We start from the raw sequence: 24,713 nt of genomic DNA, 5'->3' as shown, positions 1-24,713 counted from the left end.
CATGGTCCATTTATCCCATCCAACACATCCGATTAAGAATTGAGCAGCAGAATGAGAACGTGGATTGTAATGCAACAATAAAACTCCAGATGACAGTAGGCTACATCACTTATTCTGTATAGCACGCTAAAGTTTTGTCAAGGTCTTGCAGTACACAACTGAGTTTATTGTTGTCCCTTTGGGCATAAAATTGATTAACAAGACACCATGTCTATCCCAAAACTCAGCTGCATAATCTTGCGTGTTGATATTGTCTGTTTGGCTTTCACTCTGACTGTAGATGTTGTGTGTTGCCATAACATTAACTGCCACTTTGATGCTGCGTTGATGCAAGAGACCCACATCTCATCTCCCATGACAATGTGGTCCCAACAAGTTCATCTTCCTTCATTATATAAGGTCAAGAAGCACTAGAGCCATTCTACTTTTTTGGTATTCTTCACAAAGCAGTCTGGAAATCCATAGTGAGCAGTTTTTAACTGCAAGGTTTCAGAGATTTTGTACAGCACTGACCTTGAAATTTGTGACAAAATAGAAATCGTGAATTTTGCGTCTGATTACAGGTCGGCCCGATCATAGTTCATCATGGACACTGTCCAACCCGTCCAACAGTCTTACCCATTTACACACTTGGCAGTCACTCATTGAATCAGGTCCATAAACCTCAAATATCTGGCAATGAATGTCAGCTGTTGACCCATTCCTTGCAGTCAAAAATCAAATTACATACCATATTTCACAATTGGCAGGCCACTCAATTATTTTAAACATTCCAACTTCATAATATAAACTGTACACATAGAGCCACACAAAATTTACATAGCTAACGCTAATAAAATTAGAATTTTGTTTCATTAAAAATAGTTAAAATATGTGCCACATTTTGATAAGTTTTGTTTTTAGTAACTTCAAAATTCTTGTTTGTATTCAGTTTCTGTAAAGTTTATTCATACTACTTTGCTCAGAATCTCCAAGTTAATTTATGCCAAACATAAAAGTGTTTTTTGAACAACCCCCCAATCTTTTGTCTTTAGCCAGGTCTCAAAAATTACTAAAAAATAATTCTGGGACCTATTTTTTTTCAATCTTTCTGGTCAGATTTCATGTAGTTTACTCCATTTGGACCAAGAATTACATTCTGCCAGTTAGCCAGGGGCTTTTCATGAAAAATCATTGCATTCTGTTTAGTCTGTTTTCCCCAGAAACAGATAGGGATTTAGGGATTTCAAAATAGGTCATACACAATTTCACAAATGTTTTTTCCTTGCAACGAATGAATAAACTAGCTTTAATACATTACATATTATTCATATATTTAATACATATAGATTCACTATTCAAGGATGATAATCACCATAGTATGAAGTTAGGCAATGATCGTTTCAAGTGTTAAATTATTACTTTATCTGAGGGCATAATGTCAACTTACCACAAATCCATAATTCTTGACAACATCACACTCTACAACTTTCCCATACTTTTCAAAAAGTGGTCTTATATCAGCTGAAGTTGTTTTGTCGACTAAATTCCCAACAAATATTTTGAAAGTACCAACACTGCTAAAACCTGGCATCTTGCCACTTGCCTAGAACAAATTAAAAGAGAAAATGAAGTTCTTGACTTAACTGCAAAGTAAAATTGATTTCAGAATAACAATAATAATCAAAGAAACTTACCCCTAAAATCCTGATACAGTTTAGTTAGAATTTCACAGTTAAACTTATTTTTAGAAAAAAATTCAATAAGCAAGATAGTTTGTTTATGTGCAGACATACGATGCTATCTGCGTAAGTATGGGCTACATATGAACAAAATATACTAGGTAAATTCAGGTAGTGTTAAAAACTGTATAGTAATGAGAAAAGTTATACTTTAAAAAGATAATGGAAATGTAAGTGGCTAAATTGGAAAAAACCAGAAGCAATTATGAAATTGTAAATGGGTCAATCCATTTGAAGTGAACCAAGAGCGACTGCTTGACCACTTGTTTATTACCTGTCTCAGGACCTTAATTTTTATTTAAGTAGTTTACCTGCGATTGCCATTTTTGCTACGGTGCATACATGTACTTTTGTGATTGTAAGGGTTTATGGAAAAAATCATAATTAAAAATTATTGGTCCTGGAAGGATGAAAAAAAAAAAATTTTCGCTTTATTCTAATGGGGCTGGTGATAAAAATCACAACTTACAGAGTTTTTGTAGATGTTCATGGTAAATAAAAAAGTTTCTTGTATACTGTACTAATAAAAAAGTTATAACTTCTCAAAAATCTTGAAAACCCTGTTAAAAGCAATACCATTTTGACTCATTAAATAAGTGCTCCAAGGGGGTTTTCTTGTCTTCTTGGCATTTTAATATTTTTATACTTATTACTACAGTTGAACCATTCAACTGTAGTGTTCATGTTACAACAGGCTATGGAAGAAGAATGTTCCATAGGAATTTATGTGAGCGAGTCATAAAACAGTGTATGGTACAGTGCCAAAACAACTCATTAAAATTTGTGAATTTAGTGATGAAAACAAACTTATTTTTTTACATGTTAATTCAGATTCACTAATCTGTGTAAATATCATGAAAAAATATTTTTGTCAAAATTCAGTAACCTGTATGGACAGTTCTGTGTGACTCTTAAAACTTAAGACAAATAACATTATAGCAAGCTCTTAAAGAACATATTTTTCCAAATTTAAATTTAGTTCCTGGAAAATCTCTGGGTATTAACTGTTTCAAAAGTATTTTTTCTCAGCAGAGCAAAGAACTATATGAATGCGAAGACCAAGAGCATTTACATTGCCCCACATTACAATATTGAACAATTGAATGCTGCTTCTAGCATTTTGGGTGTACCAGCTCTATCAAAATTGAAAAAATTAAGCATGGATCTAAGGCCCACCAGCATTAAGTATCTGAAAAATAAAAAATAATCTTGAATTGTGTTTTGACTCAGAAGTTTCTGAAAATGAAAATACAACTCAATCTGCTTCACATGAATATGATGATTTTATTTTAAAACTAAAGGAAAAATGTGTTCTTGCTTCTACAGAGAATAAAGTTAAAATTATCAGTTTACTTCCCCAATCTTGGACCAGATCTAAAATAATATCAGATCATGAGTCTGGTTAGACTTCTAGAGAATTTAGTTAATGAGCAAGATATTCTACCAGAGTTATGTAAATAAAAGACATAAAACAGGAATTAGTAATGACAATTAATAAAGTTGTGTAATTTTATGAAAATGACAATAATAGCAGGCTGTGTCCTGGTAAAAAGGACTGTGTTACCATGCATGTTGATTGTGGCAAAGTGCCTAAACAAAAGCACCTTGTTCTAAAATAAACTTAGAAGGATTGTATATCTCTTTTTTTCTCCTGAGGAAAAAATTGAAGATTAAAGTTCTGCAAACTCTATCCAAAATGGTGTATCTTGGCTGGTGCATCTGGGATTCATACAGTTTGTATCTGCCTCCACCACCAGAACATCAAACTCATATATGATGGTCCCAAACTTAATGTTGATTATAAGTACTTAGTAGAAAGCTTTGTTTGTGACAAGGATAACTACAGCTGTATGATGAATGTGTGTAACAAATGTCCAGGTAAGCAGGCCGTGTTTGACATTCTGAACTTCTCATATCTGGCTACACCATATATGGTGTTATAATACACCATATCTGGTGTTATAGGTTATAAAGTTTTTATTTGTACAATACACAAGAAACTTTTTTATTTGCTATTTATATATACAAAAATACTGCTAGTTGTACTAATTTGAGAAAATAAAATTAATGGTCTCAAGAATGGTCCATCTGGGACCAAAATAGTTTTAAGGTCCTGAAACATGTAAGAAACAAGTGGGCAAATTTCAATTTTTTTGGAATTTGTCAAGCAACCAGATTTTTTTTGGAGCACTTCAAATAGATTGATCCAAATGTCAATTTGCATGCACTTCACACTTGCTTAGCATAAAGACTGAAATTGTCTACATGCACAGTTTCATTCAGGTGATCATGTACTACCAAGACACTCATAGAAGATAAGTACTGTTCCTAGAAAAAATTCCAAATAATTACACATACACTGAACATAATGGCATACTTCAATCCTGTTTAATGAACAACTTCACATATCAATTTTATTAAATCTAATACTACAGCTGTTAGAGATGAATAAAAATCAAACAGGTTTTTTTAATCAGTATGATATAAAAATACTTTATTAGTATAGTACGCAGAGTGATTTTCCAGAGGGATTGCTGTGCAAATCTCTCGGGAGATGATTCTATAGGCAAAATCAGAAAATTCATAGAAAATATGTCAGAAAATGGTTAGTTTGTGATTTTTGGCTCACGTAACATTTAGCCCTGCTTCTGCTCCCTCTGTAAAATTAAACTGTACTAAAATTCCTGGGATACAAATTCAAGGTAAATTTGGTGCTTTCTAATGGTTTTTGATCTAAACTATCAAATAAATGTGGTTTTAGATATCTTCTCACTTCGGTTTCACGAAGAACAGAGTAAATAACACTTTTTTTAGGTTTGGAATAAAATGACTTAATTTCTAATGTTAAAAATTTTTAGTTAATTTTGTAGAGAATTTAATTCTGAATAAAGTGATGTAAATGTCCATTTTAAACAAAAATTAGAGTTTAATTAGAAGCAAAACACACAAACTGGATTGGAAAAGTATTTTAAACAGAAATACTTAACATATTAGAGCTAAAAATTATATTTAACAATATGCTAAAAATATATTTAAATGACATCCTACTGAAACATATTAAAAAATGTTTTTTCATAGGTTGGAAAAAACAGTTGATGAAAAATTAAGTTGTCTTGATTTTAAATATTCATTTGAGCTCTGTTTGAGCTGATATTGTTCGGTCAGTCATTCACAATGGGTGATGCTACAAATTCGTTTTCATTTGGAGAAATGCCTCCTCTATGAATCATGAGACCTTACCGTTGGTGAGGGGGCTTGAGTACTCAGTGATACAAGAGTAGCTGGACCAAAGGTGCAACCATATCGGAGAGATATCTGTTAAGAGCCAGACTAAGGAATGATTCCTGAAAGAGGGCAGCAGCTCTTTCAGTAGTTGTTAGGGGCATGAGTCAGGACGACTTAAACGGCCATATCAACATCACTCAGTCCTCTGAGTACTGTGCAGCTGAAAGCAATGGAAAACTACAGCTGCTTTTTTTTCAAGAAAATGTGGCTCTCTGCATTTTCACATAGCAATGATGGAGGCGCCTTCCTTGGTAAAATATTCCGGAGGTAAACTAGTCCCCCGTTCGGATCTCCGGGTGGGGACTACTAAGGAGGGGGTCACCAGAAAATTAAAAAATAACATTCTATGAGTCGGAGCGTAGAATGTTAGAAGTTAAAAAAGGTTGGTAGGCTGGAAAATTTAAAAAGAGAAATGGATAGGATAAATGTGGACGTAGTAGGAATTAGTGAGGTTCGGTGGGAAGAGGAAGGCGACTTTTGGTCAGGTGATTTTAGAATAATAAACTCAGGTTCAAATAACGGGGAGGCAGGAGTAGGTATCACAATGAACAAGAAGATAGGGAAGAGAGTAGAATATTTCAAAATGCATAGCAATAGAATCATTGTAATAAGGATAAAATCAAAACCTAAACCAACAATGATTGTTAACATCTATTTGCCTACAAACGCCCATGATGATGACGAGGTAGAGTGTGTATACGAAGAGATTGATGAAGCAATTAAACACGTAAAAGGAGATGAAAATTTAATAATAGTTGGAGATTGGAATGCAAGCATTGGAAAGGGCAAGGAAGGAAATATAGTAGGTGAATACGGGCTGGGCAAAAGGAATGAAAGAGGGGACAGACTTATAGAGTTTTGCACAAAGTATAATTTAGTAATTGCAAACACCAAATTTAAAAATTATAATAGAAGAATATACACTTGGAAAAAGCCAGGCGATACTGCAAGGTATCAGATAGATTATATCATGGTTAAGCAAAGATTCAGGAATCAACTCGTTGACTGCAAAACTTACCCTGGAGCAGACATTGATAGCGACCATAATTTGGTGATAATGAAAAGTAAATTGGGATTTAAAAACCTGAAGAAAAGATGTCAGTTGAATCTGTGGAATTTAGAGAAGCTTGAGGAAGAGGAGGTAAAGATTTTTGAGGAGGACATCGCAAGAGGTCTGAGTAAAAAAGATATGGTAGAAAATGTAGAAGAAGAATGGGAGAATGTTAAAAAGGAAATTATTAAATCAGCAGAAGCAAACTTAGGCGGAACAAAGAGAACTGATAGAAAACCTTGGGTTTCAGACGATATGTTGCAGCTGATGGATGAACGTAGAAAATATAAGAATGCTAGTGATGAAGAAACTAAAAGGAACTACCGACAATTAAGAAATGCTATAAACAGGAAGTGCAAACTAGCAAAAGAAGAGTGGATTAAAGAAAAGTGTTCAGAAATGGAAAGAGAAATGAACATTGGTAAAATAGACGGAGCATACAGGAAAGTTAAGGAAAATTTTGGGGCACATAAATTAAAATCTAATAATGTGTTAAACAAAGATGGTACACCAATATGTAATACAAAAGGTAAAGTCGATAGATGGGTGGAATATATTGAAGAGTTATACTGAGGAAATGAATTAGAAAATTATTGAGGAAGAAGAGGAAGTTGAAGAGGATGAAATGGGAGAAACAATACTGAGATCTGAATTTAAGAGAACATTAAAAGATTTAAATGGCAGAAAGGCTCCTGCAATAGACGGAATACCTGTAGAATTACTGCGCAGTGCAGGTGAGGAAGCGATTGATAGATTATACAAGCTGGTGTGTAATATTTATGAAAAAGGGGAAGTTCCGTCAGACTTCAAAAAAAGTGTTATAGTCATGATACCAAAGAAAGCAGGGGCAGATAAATTTGAAGAATACAGAACAATTAGTTTAACTAGTCATGCATCAAAAATCTTAACTAGAATTCTATACAGAAGAATTGAGAGAAGAGTGGAAGAAGTGTTAGGAGAAGACCAATTTGGTTTCAGGAAAAGTATAGGGACAAGGGAGGCAATTTTAGGCCTCAGATTAATAGTAGAAGAAAGATTAAAGAAAAACAAACCAACATACTTGGCGTTTATAGACCTAGAAAAGGCATTCGATAACGTAGACTGGAATAAAATGTTCAGCATTTTAAAAAAATTAGGGTTCAAATACAGAGATAGAAGAAATATTGCTAACATGTACAGGAACCAAACAGCAACAGTAATAATCTAAGAACATAAGAAAGAAGCCGTAATAAGAAAGGGAGTCTGACAAGGGTGTTCCCTATCCCCGTTACTTTTCAATCTTTACATGGAACTAGCAGTTAATGATGTTAATGAACAATTTAGATTCGGAGTAACAGTACAAGGTGAAAAGAAATAGATGCTACGATTTGCTGATGATATAGTAATTCTAGCAGAGAGTAAAAAGGATTTAGAAGAAACAATGAATGGCATAGATGAAGTCCTACGCAAGAACTATCGCATGAAAATAAACAAGAACAAAACGAAAGTAATGAAATGTATTAGAAATAACAAAGATGGACCAATGAATGTGAAAATAGGAGGAGAAAAGATTAGGGTGGTAGAAGAATTTTGTTATTTGAGAAGTAGAATTACTAAAGATGGGCGAAGCAGGAGCGATATAAAACACACAAGCAAAACGAGCCTTCAGTCAGAAATATAATTTGTTAACATAAAAAATTAATTTAAATGTCAGGAAAAAATTTTTGGAAGTATATGTTTGGAGTGTCGCTTTATATGGAAGTGAAGCTTGGACAATCGAGTATCTGAGAAGAAACGCTGATGCTATAGGAGAATGTTAAAAATCAGATGGGTGGATAAAGTGACAAATGAAGAGGTATTGCGGCAAATAGATGAAGAAAGAAGCATTTGGAAAAATATAGTTAAAAGAAGAGAGACTTATAGGCTACATACTAAGGCATCCTGGAATAGTCGCTTTAATATTGGTAGGACAGGTAGAAGGAAAAAATTGTGTCGGCAGGCCACGTTTGGAATATGTAAAACAAATTGTTAGGGATGTAGGATGTAGGGGGTATACTGAAATGAAACGACTAGCACTAGATAGGGAATCTTGGAGAGCTGCATCAAACCAGTCAAATGACTGAAGACAAAAAAAAATTATAGAAATGATGGGCATGTAGTTCTAATTTTAGTAAACTTAGTAAACTTTAGTAAATTTAAGTAAACAAATATGGATTAGCAACAATGTGTGAATACTGAAAAAATTATACAGATTGAAGAATACCAGATCACCAAATATTTGAGGCTTTGGAGAAGCAAATTTGAGAAACAGGTGTCTAACTGATCCCAGATCTCTATGAGACAAGAGACCTGGGGATTTTACTAAATTTCTTAATCAAAAATCATAAGGAAGCACCAAAGTTACCCCTCGATTTCAACCCCAAGAATTTTAGTACGATTCAATTCACAGAGGGAGCAGAAAGCAGGGATAAATATTTTGTGAGCTGAAACTTGCTAATGAACAGTTTTCTGACCTAAATTTGTTTATATGATCCTTTTTTCTTATTTTTGCCTAAAGAATCATCTCCCAAGGAATTGCCATGCAATTTGGAATCATCCAGTATATTATATGTAAACAAAAAACATTTTTATATATTTACAAATATATATATTTCAAAATTAATTTTTGCTTACATCAATTATACATAATTAATTTTCATATTATACATGTTTCATATTCATACTGTCGTAATTGTAAAAATCAGATTTTCATAATCAAAGAGCACTTTGGGGAGGGGGCAAGGAAGTAGAGTCATGACCAAAATAATTTTTCAATTTAAAAATAGAGGCAAACTCCCAAAAAAAAGGACTATAAAAATCAAGATATTTTTGGTTCTTTTCAGTTATCTACCCTCCACGTATTTTTTCCGTTCCAACAAGTGTTAAGTTAGGAAGTGGATTATAGTAGTAGACTAGCAGGCAGTTTGATTAAAACATTGATTTAAACAATGATTGAACGTGGCAGGCAGATAACTGTATTTTTTATTTTAACAATTTGTTGGGGAATTAATTTCAAATTTAATAAAATTAATGCTTGATTAACACAAGAATCATGATCTCTTTAACATAGGTGTTACGAAGAATATAAGTTGAACATATGGTTAAGGGCTTAATGAACTTCATATGATTGGTATAGATGAACATCTTTCAAAAAGATAATGTTTATTCAAATTCTTTAATCAAAATGTATTATTTGGATTAAGGGATCATAAAAATGCATGCTTCCATATTTATTATAGCTTTTCAAACTAGTACCTTATTCTTACAAATATGTTTAATTTAAATTATGTCAAGGAAAAGCTGGTTATATAGTAATACTAAACTGGGAAGAAATTGACCACAGAATAATTATTTCATCAAGAGTTGAATGACAGCAACACAAAGTACAACCACCACTCAATGATGTTCCAGCTATCCCTTAAAAAAAAAATTCCATACGGAGGTCAAAAAGTGCTTTTTGGAAAGATTAGAGATGGAACTTCATCATGTTAGTGTATTCAAAATTAATTTTGTTACATAACAAAAGTTAGTTTTTTTTTTCAAATTTTGGGCCCAAAATAAAGAAGGGCTTAGGATAAGAGGTCTGTTTATTGCCTTTTAACTCTTATGTACTAGTACTACTAATAAACAAGAAAAATTGGAGTGTCCATTAAAAAAAATGGCTGCCAAATCGTAAGATTTTGAAAATGTCTCGTATTTGCGGCCCAAAAACCACATGTGAGACAGGTGACAAAAATCTGAAATGTTTAAAGCAGTAAGTACTTTTTATGTACTTTAAAATCATATAAAATTTATGTTGTTACTAAAAGGGGGGTAGACGAGTAATGAAGCCATCAAAACCGCTAAAAGCACAGTTCCTTTGTATCATCAACACTTATCTAAAAAATTCACAGCATGTATTTTTTCTGATAATGTAGACCTACTATACAAAATTTTTTTTTGTCTATAATGAGATAGCTTATACGATAGAAGTTTGTTACTTACAAAATGACACACACACACACACACACTCATGTTTAAACATGAAAGTGAATAGACATGCATGGACATGAATGTTTATGTAATCCTGAATGTAAACATTGTTGAAGGCTCAGTTACTGTTTTGATTTCAATGTGATATGTTGTATTGCTGCAAGTGTAAATACTGTAAAGTTAATTTATACTTTTTTAAAAAGTAATTTTATTATTAGCAGTGAACTTCTGTGTGTGCGTGTGTCACCCACCAAAATGTAAAACTCATTTATCTGCTCTAAAAATGAAATTTGATTATAAAATCCTCCTTTCAACCATGATGTGATATAGAAAATGAAGTGTGCATGCTGTCAGTGTGAAAAATGTCCTAATGAAGTGCTCAGATTACTACAAGGGAGCTGGGATGATTTTGATTCTGGAATTATCTTCAACCAGTGGGTTTCTGTTGACCGTTGTGAACTAACCACTCAAATTTAAATAATCTTGTTAAAAATAATTTTGTAGCAAAGAAACAAGCTAATTTCCTAAACACTAAAAAGGAAAATTTGTTGGAGGGTGAATGTATTGTAATGAGAGACCTCTCAAAATTTTTCTTTTTGTGATACAGGATAAAGTCCAGTCATATCACTGGTCAAAAACTAATGCCACAGTACATCCATTTCTCATATATTTAAAAAAAAAGAAGGAAAATTACAAAGCCAAAGCTATTGTATGATTAGTGAGTACTTGTAGTGTATATATAGTGTAGCACAGTACTACAGTTCTGCTTCCAAAAGCAAGTTATAAATAAAATAAAAACACTTATCACAAATTAAATTTTTTTTATTTTTCTGATGGCTTCTCAACCCAGTATAAAAACAAAAAAATTTCATAAATTTGTGCAATTTCATAAAAAAAAAAAAAATGGCAAGAGCACTAAGTTATGTTAGTGAAGTCTGTTCTCAAAAAGTGCAAGATTTATTCACAACTTCCATTAGCAGGAGTAAAATAAGGTAAAAGTGAATTGAACAACTTGTTAATATAATTGAATAGTTTTATCATTTTGTAATAATTACTTTTCATTCTGTAATTGACTATTTATTAATTATCAATTTATTCCTTCTAATTTTTATAATCTGAAAAAAAAATGTACTTTTGAATACGTTGATTATGGTTAGAAGGAATGGTGTTTTTGGCAGTTTTGTTGGCTTCATTACTTGTCAACCCCCTTTGAGGTACAAAATTTTATAACGTTTAAAGTACATACTTACTGCTGTAAACACTTAAGATGTTTGCCACCTGGCCCACATGTGGTTTCTGGACCCCAAAAATGAGACTTTCAAAATGTTACGATTTGGTGGCCATTTCTTTAAGAATTTTTTTTTTCAATTTTATTTTAAAAGCAGGCTTGTTATCCTAAGTCCTGCATTTTATTTTGTGCCCAAAATTTGAAAAAAAAAAATACATTTACAATTTGTAAATGTAGCTTCAGTAAACATTACAAGATTTGGTTATGTAAAAAAAATGAATTTTGAGTACACCAAGATGAAGTTCCATCTTTCCACCAAAAAGCCCTTTGACCCTTGTACGATGTAAGATACGAATACTACAGCTCATAGAAAAAGTAACAAATACGGCTGTTTTTATCTGGTGGCGAGTTAAAAGATAATACTCAGAAAAGTTTTTTAAAAATATAAAAAAATATTTTTTGGCCACTACAAGGTTGGTTAATAATTAACATATACCAAATATCAAAAATAGTGATACACTGATCATTTGTTGAATTAAAATGGAATACACCAGCAATATATATTATTTACACAGTAAGTAACTTGGCTTAAGTGAAATTCAACTGAGTTTAGTCAGGTTTAGGTCAAGGTTAAGTTGGTAACATTAAATTTGTATAAAATACATTATTTTCGATTAAATAATTGTGTTATATAATTATGAACTCAGCGTAATAATTGGTCAATTTAATATTTAAGGTTAATTAGATGAAGTTGATGAGCAAAGCAAGCATTAGGGTTATGTTGATATTGTACAAAGTTCAGTACACAGAATATCATTAGTTACCTAACCTATCAATTGAATTTCACTTTAGTTATTTACTTTGTAAAACAATGTATTTTACAATTATGCATTGTTAAATTACAAAATATTTGGAGGGTACTGTGTAATTTAGAGGGGTGTAACTTGTGAGAAAGGAGTTGCTGATGAAAAATCTCAATTGTAACGAATAACTTAGATTTTAAATAATGTATATTCCAAATTTCATCAAAAATGGAGGTGAAACCCTAATTCTACATTATTATTGATAAAGCATATTTCACAATTGTTTATTTGCATACATTTTTTAACTTTAGTTTCTAACATATTTTATAATAGTTTCAAGGAAATCTTGAGCTACAGCCAACTGATCGGGTTTTCAGTATTTATGAGCAAATACTGTATCATTTTTTTTACTTATATATATTTCTTTCAGTTCAACCATGTATCCTTTACTGAATTTACAGCACCATATAAATCCCACTCTTGATTAAATTTATTTTATCTTTGGCATTTCTAATGACAGAAACAAATTTCCTACATCTAGCCAAAGTATATTGGCTAGAAAGTTACAATCATGATAATACAAAATAATATCCCATCCTTCACATTTTTATGATCTACTCAAGTGGTATGCATTAGATAATGGCAGGCAATCTGAGTTGCAAGTTTCAGTGGTTTAATGGTTTTAAGCTAAGTTTACAATTTAAGCTATTAAGCTTTTGTAATTTAAGCTATTAAGCTTTTGTAATTTAAGCTATTATATTAACTAAAGACTTCTGAAACAGTTTTGTTTTAAATTCTATGAAATATTTTTAATCCTTTTTGAAATTAAAATGATAATTTCAATTCATTAACTGTTTACCATCCAGCTCTTTGCTTGTAATATGTGTAATGCTCCAATTTGACATGATATTAAGTGACTTAACAATTTGTTAAAAAATGATTCTCGATGCAGAGTGGAAACAATATGTTAAATGTATTATGTTAGTTGTACTGCTTTCATTAAGTTAAGATATGTTTCGTGAATTAATCTCAACACTTGGGTTTTGCTAACATTTCACTTGAATGATTAGCTGAACCAGCTTTATAAAACACATTATCCCCCACAAAGTTTAAAATGAAACAAAACCATTGTAAATTAATCGAATAAGCACAATAATAAAAATAATCTTCCTACAACACATAATACATTAATATTAACCACTGAAAAAACCATAGTTGGGTTAGATTTACAAAAGTATTTCTAAAAGTAAAATTATTTTCCTCAGCCTACTTTTTATTTTTTTAACAGTACGATGATTTGAAAAATCATCTTTGGTCAATAGTTCTGAACTCACTTGAAAATTTTATGACCGGCAGTATTTTACAAAATGTTTTAGGGTGAAAGATTAAAATAATCAAAGTCTAAAGAAACAAAACATCATAAAAACTAAAGTGAATTTCAAGGTACTACTATTTCAAATACGAAAAATGAAGGCAATTCTAGAATTAACTATTAATAAAGGGGCAGGGAGGTACACCTATATCACGACATTGCGATCACGAGTTACACACAAGAAAATAATAATCTTACACAAAAACAAACATTAAGTAAACTTACAGGCAACTATAATGCAGAAAAAGAAAAAAATTTTCGCTTGAAATAAAAAAATAAATATTATGCAATAAAATGCTCCTCACCGGCTAAAGTCACAACAGATAGCGGCAACGCACGGGAAGAAGCGTCCAACTTCAGTCAATAATGGATAACAATGCAAAATGTTTAATATGAAATGTTTCATAACAAAATGGTATAAATCTCAGAAATATGTTTTCTTAATATTCAAAAAAATATTTAAAATGTCAAACGTTCAAAGAAAAAAATACATTTTTCAGGAATTAACTAGGAAATACTGGTTGAGGTCATATTAATATATAGACTTGCTATCCTAAAATAAATATAACTTTAATAAGAACTAATCTGAAATTACATATCTCAATTTCACTTTAAAATTGTCTTCATGATAGTGTTACAACTTTGTCATGTTGGTAATGAAAATAAATAAATATCAGCTGATGAGCAATGTACTTAGTGCTCCTTAGGACTTTAAGCCACTAGTTTTTTCGTTCTAGAATAGTAAAATTCGGAAAAATTTTGGCATTATATTATTAATCGTGAAGTCATTATTACTTTCTTTTTTTTTTAATTATGATGAAACGAAAAATTTGATTGATTTTATTTTTAACATCGTTTAATTCAACGTTTCATTTCATTAGAAAATATGTTTCTTTTTAATTACTGAAAAGTGTTACGTTCTCGCTTCTACTTTTAGAACCACATAGAATTCAATGCCAAATTATTCATATAATTTCAATAGTGTTGAGAATTTGGTCACTAAATCTGTTATAATTTTCTTCATTTATAACGATTTAGTTTCGCCCTACACATAATAAGCCATTGGTGTTAGGTCAGGTGACCTAGGAGGCCAATTAAATGGTGTGCCTTGCCATATCCAGTGGTTTGTAAATTCCATATTCAAATAATTCCTGACTAATCTATGTTTATATGAACATGGGGTAATCATTTATTTTCATATGTAGAATATGCCCTGGTATTCTTTATTTTTCTTAATGATATGTATATATATATTTATGAAAATGTATCTATCTATTAATAAAAAAAACCCAATCATCCCAGAAAGCTCAGAAATAAAAGGTTGACTTAGATGTACTCTTACTTTTACTCCCTACTCAGGCTAGTCACTCTTATTAGTGTTAAATAAGATAAAATCCCAATGAAGTGAGATAACAAAAATTTAACTACATTAAACATATTAATTATGTTAAAATTTAAACAAGAAAAGTGTTTATTGTTCTTTCTAAATTAATGTTTTTCTGAATATATTTAAAATTCCTGAGGTATTTAGTAATAGGCCAATGCTGTTATTAATCAATGGCTTTTATATCGCTGTTCCTAATAAAGTAAGTTTCCTGATTGAGTCTATTCTTCAATGACATTTAACTAAAGTTTGTATCTGCCAAATTCCCCTTAATTCTATCTTCTTTCTTTCTTTTACACAGTTCTTGTATCCTAAATTTTAATCTTCGTCTTCATAAATTAATGTTTAAGTGTCTGCTGTTTTGAAAGATTTATTTTTATCCTTACTGCTGTTGAGGAAAGAGGCCAATTTTCTAGACATAGTTACTGTAACACTAGATATATTTATGTTAAAAACATAATTGTAAAAAGATTATGTAAAATTTCCAGGATTTTATATTTATGAATATATCTTTGCTTAAAAAATATAGTAATTTATTTCGAAAAAAAAAATGTATTAATTTCTCCACAAAACCAGGCTATGAACTATTTTAATGTTTTAGTTTGACCAAAAAGGAAGGTTTTTTTTATAATTATCTTGTCTTTGGTAATAGTAATATTAATTCATTTGTTAACTATTTACTGTTAAAATAGAACTTGGTCATAAATACTTTTTAACAGTGGTTGTTACCAAGTATAAAAATTCCTTTTAACAGTATCTTTAAATTGTATTTTAAAATAAAAAAATATGTATATAAAATTTAAAAAAACCATATAACAGTTATAAAGCAAGCGTTATAAATAAAAAAATCTATCAGTTTAGGAACAGATTAATAATTTAAAATAAATTTCTTTATAACCAGTTGCAAAATTTTCTTTTGAAACTTTTCTAAGACACTATCCTTGTAGGCAAAGGCTGCGTAAATTAATTATATATTTATCTGCTTTAGTTTAACTGTTTTTTTAGTTTTTTTATTTAGCTAGAACCAGATCAAGAAACTGACATCCTGAGAATGTAATTATTAAAGTTAGACTTGGACTGCAGCTGTATAAAAAATATACAAAGCAATAGTAGCCATAATCTGTAATTTAACAAATAATGGCCTACAACATTTATTATAAAGTTTGTTCTATATCATTAATTTTTTGCGGTGGTGACTGGCCCCAAAACTTAAGTGTGAACTCTTTAATTTATATGGCCTTGAAAAGAACTAAAATAAATGGCAAACTGCTAATTTCAAAGTAGCTCAAAATGTTATTAGTATATAAACAAGAATTAACAGTTTAATACATAAAAACCTTATAACAGTTCTTCAAGAAAGAAGTGGATCTAAAAAAAAATTTAACTTTACCAACCTCATTTTCCACCATTCTTAAGTCAGGCAATATTTTCTTTTGCATCTCTCCTACGTTTAATACTAAACTAAAAACCATTAATGCTATGCACCATTTAATCTTATGCTGAGATTGTATTTTTATTTTAGTTGAATTAATAAATTAAACTTGTATTGTATCAGGCTACAAAACTGATTTAAATCATTCAGTATAACACTGCAAAGGAATGAACCTAGTATACACAGAATCAGTATAGTATACTGTAGTTAACAGTATACAGTAGTATGTAGTATATACAGTATACAGTAACAGTATGTAGTTAACAGTATTTTTTTTTTTTTTTTATGTGCTGAATGACCTGATTGGTACACACACTCCCTACTTTTTTTTTTTTTTTTTTTTTAATAGAAAAACTTAAAGTTACTAATAATTATTAGGTTTCCTTATCTTATTTTTTTTTTTACTAAAGGCATCAACAATTAAATCTGTAATAAACCAGGAAACATATGACACAAGAACATTATATTTTAAACAAGTCAAAGGGTTTAGATTATAGGTGTGAACAAAATAGTTAGGCAGACCATAAAAATTAATGCTTTTTTCCAACTTGAAAAACTTTTTTTCACAAAATTTACCATTACCCTACAATCTATTGGTAATTTATTTTTATCTTTGTTTTGAATAACATTCCCATATTTTTTTCCTAGTTTACTCTCGCTCTTAATTGCTGACTACAGCTTTACATTCACTTTGTATATTTGCAGAATAATTCTTATATGCTTTGTTTTACAATATGTAACTAGTGCCTGCAATATTTATTTAAGCTTATGTATTTATTTTTGAATGTCGACTGGTCAGATGTATTAACAAAAAACAAAACATCAACAAATTTTTTAATGATGTGCTTCAAAATCTTGAGCCATTTGTTGCAACCCTCTTCACAGACTACACAACTGTATCTATATTTGAAAATAATTATTTAAAAGGAATTGAAAATTTTACAATGGCAAGCCAAAAAATAATTCACTGGATGGATTGTAAACATTTAATTTTAAATATGGATAGTACTGTTGCACTGTACTTCTTGAATACAAATTGATGTCATGGGAATAGAATTTACATTAATGATAACAGTTCTATTTTTGTTATCCATCAAGCAAAATTCCTGGGTGTTCCATTACATTATTTTTGGGTGAGGTGTTAAGTTCTTATGGGATGATCAAATTAATTTTGTTTCTTACAAAAAAAATCCATACTCTTTTGCTTTAAAACATCTTAACCTTGATAAAACAGTAAACATTATTAAATATATATTATGCTTATAGACATCCCCATCTAAAGTATAATTATTTTTGTGGCTCCATCTTCTTTAAAATTCAAAAATGGGCTGTCAGATCCATTATCTAGTACCCATAAGTATGAATCTTGTAAATCAATTTTTAGAAATAAAAATGTTAACTTATCTTGTGCTTATGTTCATGAATGTGCGATCATTGATAAAAAGAATGATCAGTTATTCTTAAAAAATAACAATTTCCCCTTCTACCAAACCAGACATTATATTATATAACTCAACACAATACTTCGGCTTATCAAGAAAGAACCTTATTGTCCTTCTGTTTTCATTTTCAATCAGTTAACAAACCATTTAAAAGATTTCCCCATGAATGCAAATAAATTATTTTCTTTCCACTGATTTGAACATTGATATAATAAGAATAATAAAAATTTGAAATATGTTATATTATCTAAGCATGTTAAAATTTTATAACCTGTATGTGTGTGTCCAATAACTAAATTATATTTTATCTTCAAAGTTATTAGAAAAGTTGAACTTCTTTATGAATTGTCTTAATCAGCTGTATGTTTTATATTATATTTTCAAATGTTTGAATTTTATATATTATACTATTTAAAAAAATGTTTTATCTTCAACATGTGTTTTTAATTTCTACTTTTCTGAAATCTGATAGAATATTTAACTTCCAAAGCCACAAAATATTCTACTATTACCTTTTTATTTAATAGAGTAATAATATTTTCAAAGATGCCCTGCATCTTCAGTTCCTGCATGCAGTACTTAGTAAAACATTTTCTCATAAGTTTAAAATAGCCAATTAACTTTATCAACATTCAGATAAGAGTAATATGAATTATTGCTTCTGGTTTGGCTGTTACAGTCATCCTGAAATTAAATTATTCTCTATACAAAGTCTCATTTTTTTATTCACTTTAGCGAATTCTTTAATTAATGTTTCTTTATATATTAATATATATAATAATTTTCCAAAATGCCCTGTTTCTACATTACTAATAATGTATAATTAATTTTAATTATACACATGTTTTGTTGCTTATTAGTTATTTTTTTTTTTTGTTTTTTAATAAATGATGTGCTACATTACTGATATTTTTAAAATATTTATTTGCTCTCATGTGTTTTTGAAAATATATTTTTAAGATTTGCATGTCTTTCCATTATAAATGTACTAGCACAGATTTCATTCTATTCTATAAATTTCATTCATATTTTACTTATTGACTGACTATTGTATTAATCAGTTTTAAATATTGCAACACTGATGGTAAAAACCCTTGGTACGTTCTAGTATCAAGTAGGGCTAATTACGTTTACGTGCAACATATGCTAAAAATATAAATAAAGCCTTAAAAAGGATTCTGATGCTTACTTTTAAAACTGATATTCTAAATACTTACCAATAGTCTTTAAATTTCTATTTGTTTATCTAATCCTTGACTAAATTTATGTAAAACTGTATTAGCTTCAATTTTAATAATGCTCTCAATGATTTCAATCACTGAATCTGTTAACGAGTTAACTAAAAAAAGTTTGTTGCCCTAATACTACAAATTAACTTTTAAAGGTCTAAAGTTGATGAACAGTAGTTTTAATGGTTTTGCTTTATTACAAAATCAGCTTCCATGAATATTTGAATTTGCAAAATCAGTTAGTATTCAGTTCCATTTTCTTTCTTTCCTAAGGTAAACAGCAGAACCTGTTTTAAGCCTTTAACAATATGCACGTAAATGTCACTAGCCCTACCCAATATTAGAACATACCAAGAGTTTGGAAGAGAGAAAAAACTTGGATAGTCACTAATGCAGCTTTGGATAGACGTGCATTCCGGAAGAACTTCTAGTTCAGCAACGATATAACCTACAACAATTATTGTCTCTTTAACATACCTTGAGAGTGTTACCAGTAGTGTAATATCTGACTTCACTTCCACTGTATGTTTGTTTATGCCACTGTGGTTGTTTTCAATTTTGTGCATTAAATTTCCTGTGAGTTTGTCAATATCGATATATTATTATTTGATGGTGTCACAGGAACTTTCATTTTGTAATTATGAGGCATATTCATAAAGTAAGGGACGTCTGATTATTAACGTGAGAAAAGGTTTTTACTTACAGTTTTAGTTTACTACATATCTACTTCACTTTTCCTCACTTTTTGTAATGCTGCACCACATTCTTTAATCCCTCTGCACAGAAGTTCACCCTCTGGGAATTGAACCAGTTGACAATGGTAGCCTTGAGTTTGTCATTTTCAAACAGTAATTTCCAAGCCACTTTTTCAAATGCAAGAAGTAGTCGCTAGATGCAAGGTCAGGACTACGTGGAGGTGGTCAAAAGGTTTCCAAAGAAAATCTTGAATCGTCTTTTTGGTTAAGGCAGCGGTGTGTGCATTGTCGTGAAAAAGGATTACGCCAAACAACAGTTTTGCACATCTCAGTTTGGTGAGCGTTTTGCAGTAAATGTCAGCTGTAATTGTTGATCCACGATCCATGTAATCAACCAAAATGACATCCCTTCGTCCCAAAAACGGTAGGCAACCTTTTTCAACTTGAGTGCAGAGGTTGCTTAAACTTTTTCAGTTTTGGGAAACTTCAATGGCAATTTTACTTTGTTTTTAGTCATCAAGAAAATCTAGTACTATAGTATAGTGTCAAGAAAATTTGATACTATCTACTTTTTAAATGGCAAATCAAATTTAAAAAGTAATATTTTTATAATTTAATAATATATTTGAAATTGTTATTACAACATTCATAGTCATTCTTGTGGTCTTCTTTACTGACTATTGTTGTGAATCTCACCCTGCATCGGCTGATGTTATTACTAGCAGCTTTTTTGAGTTAGGCATACATGTACTTAGAATTCGGTCAAAGTATGCTGGATTTTAAACAAGCTTATTCATTTAGGGCTTAACGCTATCAACTATCAGTTTATAGATTCAAATAATTTGAAACTTAACCAAATTTTCTATTTGTTCCTCCTTATAGAGTTCTGGTCTCATACATTTAAGTCACCTCCCGTAATGAATTCAGATAAAAATTAGAGCTTTTGTGTAATACTTCAAATAGTTTTAACAAATCGTGTTTAAAATAAAGCTAAGAGATATATCTGTTGCAATGTGTACCACTTTCTGTTGCAAAATTATAATTGACTGGAAAACCTGTTATTACTGTTACTGTTTTTATTAAGTTTATAAGCTGGCTTTACCTGTAAGGAAACATCTCTGTATAATATTACAAATGTTAATTTCAAAAAAATAAATATGTCTTTAAAACAAAACAGCATTTAGTCTGTTTAGATTAATGTGCCTACACATTAATCTTCTAGATTTCTATTGCAGTCAAAGATGTTTAATTAAAGAAAAAAAATATTGTACAGAACTGATATAAAATGGTATCCCAACGCAACCCAGCAGACTGGATTTATTTATTTTTTACCTCTAGGACACTGTTAGGTATTTGCTTCAGAGGATGAGATGAATGACAAGTAGCGTGTGAAAATGCCAAGCCTGACCAGGATCAAACCTGGGACCTCCAGATGATAGGCTGAGATGCTACTACTTGCACCATTGAGGCCAGCCACCAGGTTGGTATAGTGGTGAACTCGTCATTGCAAATCAGCTGATTTCGAAGTCAAGGGTTCTAAGGTTCAAATCCTAGTAAAGGCAGTTACTTTTATACAGATTTGAATACTAGATCGTGGATACCAGTGTTGTTTGGTGGTTGGATTTCAGTGAACCACACCTGAGACTGTACAAGACTACATTTGATTTACATCCACACATATCATCCTCATTTATCCTCTGAATACCATATGGTGGTTCCGGAGGCTGTACATAGAAGAAAGGATCCCAATACATTTTTTTTTTTAATTTATATTTAATATGTTACTCTGTTTTGTATTTTAAAGATAAATTTGAATTATGTCTTAAGCATACTACAAGCAGTAAATAAAAATATGTAAGTTGCATTATTTTCCGTAACTGTTCTAAGTTTGTTAAGCTAGAACGATATTACTGCAAATTGCATATCTTTAATATCAAATTAATCAGAAAAAATCATTAATTAAAATCTTTAATAAGAACTTAAAGAACTGGTTGAGCTAACTGCAAATGATGTTAAGCACATTGACAATTTACATTATTTTTTACCTACAAATTTGAGGTTAACAATTTTTAAGTTGTTTGCATTTTTACCTTTTACATCTTAGCTTGTAAAATAGAACAGTTTGCAGTATAACACTTTTCAGATATGAAGGAACAATTCACAATCCAGAAATGTTTTCCTAATCAGGGTGGCTGCACACAGCACACAAACGATATGTGTTTTGGGGATAAAAAAGAAAACACTGGGGTTAAAGCTGTGATAAAAAATCACAACATAAAAAACAGCTAAAAATTTTCAGGATTTTGAAACTTTTGTTGTTGTTAGCATGCAATATTCATGAACATTATTTAATTATAATTGGCAAAAATATTTAACAAAATCATTTGTAATGAGACATTTTCATAGGCCTTATCTGGTTTTTAATTAATTTTACTTTATTTTTTCAAAAACTATATTTACAGTAAAAATTAAAAATTATTATTATTTTTTTTAAAAACCAGAAAATTATACAATCATAATCTAATTTGTTGTGCCTGAAAATAGAGCATCACATTTTTCAGTAATGAAGACATTTTCATAGGCCTTATCTGGTTTTTAATTAATTTTACTTTATTTTTTCAAAAACTATATTTACAGTAAAAATTAAAAATTATTATTATTTTTTTTAAAAACCAGAAAATTATACAATCATAATCTAATTTGTTGTGCCTGAAAATAGAGCATCACATTTTTCAGTAATGATTTGCCATGTTGAGCACATTTAATGTTATACATGTTCATTTTCAGCTGGCAATATTTTTCCTCAATTTTTATTTACCAATATATTGAAACGCTTAAATATGCGAAAAAATCTTTCAATGAAAATTTCAATGACCTTTTCTATTTTATTTAGACTATACAATGTTTACATATTAATATGAATGTATTTTCATTTACAGCTCATAGTCATCCTTAGAAAATGTAAATGCTTAATTATTTTAATAAATATAAAAATAGTTGTGAGATCAACCATGTGATATTCAAGTCATCAAAATCTTTTCATTTTTGGAATTTTCCATTGTCAAATACTCAAGAAACTTAATTGAAAATTTACAATTTTTACAACTAAATATAATTGAAATGTACAAAAAAGATTTATTTATAAATATAAACGAAAAAAATGAGAAACTAGTTCATCACATAGTATTGCTTTTCCCCATGGAGTATATGTTGTGCCATCTTCTGCATAAAAATAGGGCCCAAGAATTAGTCGCCCAACTGTTCTGTCTTGTTTCATCATATTTTTTGATAACCTTTGTTTTACAGTTATTACAATGTAATTTTGTTTCATTCCTGTAGAATCTACTTTGAAGTGCTCTGTATAGTTGCATATGACATCTTCATTATAAAGCATAAGCATTGAACATTTAGTTTTTACTTCTCTCCCTTCACTGAAATATTTTATTTTAACAAAAATTTTACACTTCCCTGAAAAAAAATTGAGATTTTTTTTAAACATATTTTTGTTTAGTAACACAATAAATATGCAGCCTAATAATAAAAAAGGAGTAACAACATTTAAAATAGGGAAAAGTAACTAAACTTGAAAAAAATCATCCTTCAATTTATTTTTACTTACGCTTATCGGTAATTAATTTTTCAGAGACTGTTTTGCAACAACTTAATTATAAAGGGTACAATTAATCAGTACATATATTTCTTAGGGATTTGCCATAAAATAAATTAAAAATTCAGAATTTAGAAAGTACTGACAATAATAAAGTAATACACTATTAACTCTCATTAATGTTAATTATTTGAATAAATATAAAAATAATTGTGAGATCAAGCTTGTGATGTTCAAGTCATCAAAATCTTTCATTTTTGGAATTTTCCATTGTCAAATACTCAGGAAAACAAATTGAAAAATTACAATTTTTACAACTGACTACGATTGAAATGTACAAAAAGATTTATTTATAAATATAAACGAAAAGAATGAGAAACTAGTTCATCACATAGTTTACACATGATACCGTAATATACACATGTAAGCAGTTAACAGTTCAAAGAAAGATATGATAACTCCATTGTTACAATCAGCATCACAAAGGTTGTCACAGTAAAGAGGCATATTAGTAAAAAAGTTATGGAGTAGTAGGCTTCATGTATCCTCCATATAGATTGTTTTCTTTATCAACACAAGCACATACTGCTCGCTAATAATTAAGCACAGTTTAGATAGCAAGTGACACTGATGCTGGTCATTAGCCATTAAAACAGACTGACAGCAACTGTCAAAATGTTTTATATCAATAATTAAGAGGAAGCAGTCCATCAATTACAACTTTGGCCACTGGTACCCAACTTCATACTCTAATTTTCAGATTGCTATTCTCAAGTCATTCAGGATATTGTGAAATCATCAGTTGCAACTATATGGAGTACTGTCTATCTAAGAACCAAAAATGTCTTACTTTTTGTCTTATAGATGTAAATATTTTCATATTTGGTTTATACTTCACCAGTATAATGTTGGTGTAATATTAAAACTATTTTTGCAGATAGTGAAACACCCAAATATGTAATACCTTTCAGGAACTTAATTTAAAAAAAAAATTACTTATGTTATTAGTACATTACAATACAATGTCTAACCAAATATGAATAGACATTCATATGTCTATTCATATTAGACATATGAATAGACTGAATAATTCCAGAAATGAAAAAAACAAATGAAAAAGTTTTACGTACTATTTAATCCACTAACGCTGGTACTTGTAGAACAAGTACTAGAATGCTTCATTTGTTCAGTCACCATTGTAGTGTAATTATGTTTTGAAGTATTTAATATTCTTAAACAAAAATTTATTATTTTATTATTAATCTACATGCCTATTACCGAATAAAATCTAATATTCGTATCTGTAAATACTGTTAGTTAATATGACGATGCTAACAAAACTGTGTATTACCTTTATTTAAATTATACTGAACAGGATAAATTAATCAACTCGAAAGGCTTGAAAATGGCATAATTTACAAATAAGTACAGTACTTAAATGACACCTCAAGCATCTGAAACACAAATAAACATA

The 24,713-nt window shown here is 30.0% G+C and overlaps 1 protein-coding gene across 3 annotated transcripts in view; it reads right to left on the bottom strand.

Annotated features, from left to right (window-relative positions):
• Positions 1–13,852, bottom strand: part of lark (RNA-binding protein lark) — a 68,996-nt gene extending 55,144 nt beyond the window's left edge. For 2 of the 3 annotated variants that reach the window (XM_075382182.1, XM_075382184.1), the window contains exons 1-2: positions 13,676–13,814; positions 1,430–1,585 (exon numbers count right to left, since the gene is read on the bottom strand). In XM_075382182.1, coding sequence (XP_075238297.1) covers positions 1,430–1,573 — 144 coding nt within the window. In that variant the 5' untranslated portion in view covers positions 1,574–1,585; positions 13,676–13,814. Of the gene's footprint in view, positions 1–1,429; positions 1,586–13,675 lie in introns of all 3 variants that reach the window. The other variant, XM_075382183.1, reaches the window with a different exon arrangement.
• Between the last annotated feature and the right edge of the window lie 10,861 nt (positions 13,853–24,713).

This window comes from Lycorma delicatula, chromosome 1 (genome assembly GCF_047948215.1).
Source record: "Lycorma delicatula isolate Av1 chromosome 1, ASM4794821v1, whole genome shotgun sequence".
Lineage (NCBI taxonomy): Eukaryota > Metazoa > Arthropoda > Insecta > Hemiptera > Fulgoridae > Lycorma > Lycorma delicatula.
The sequence above is the reverse complement of the archived record's forward strand: the minus strand, read 5'-3'. Positions and strand labels throughout refer to the sequence as shown.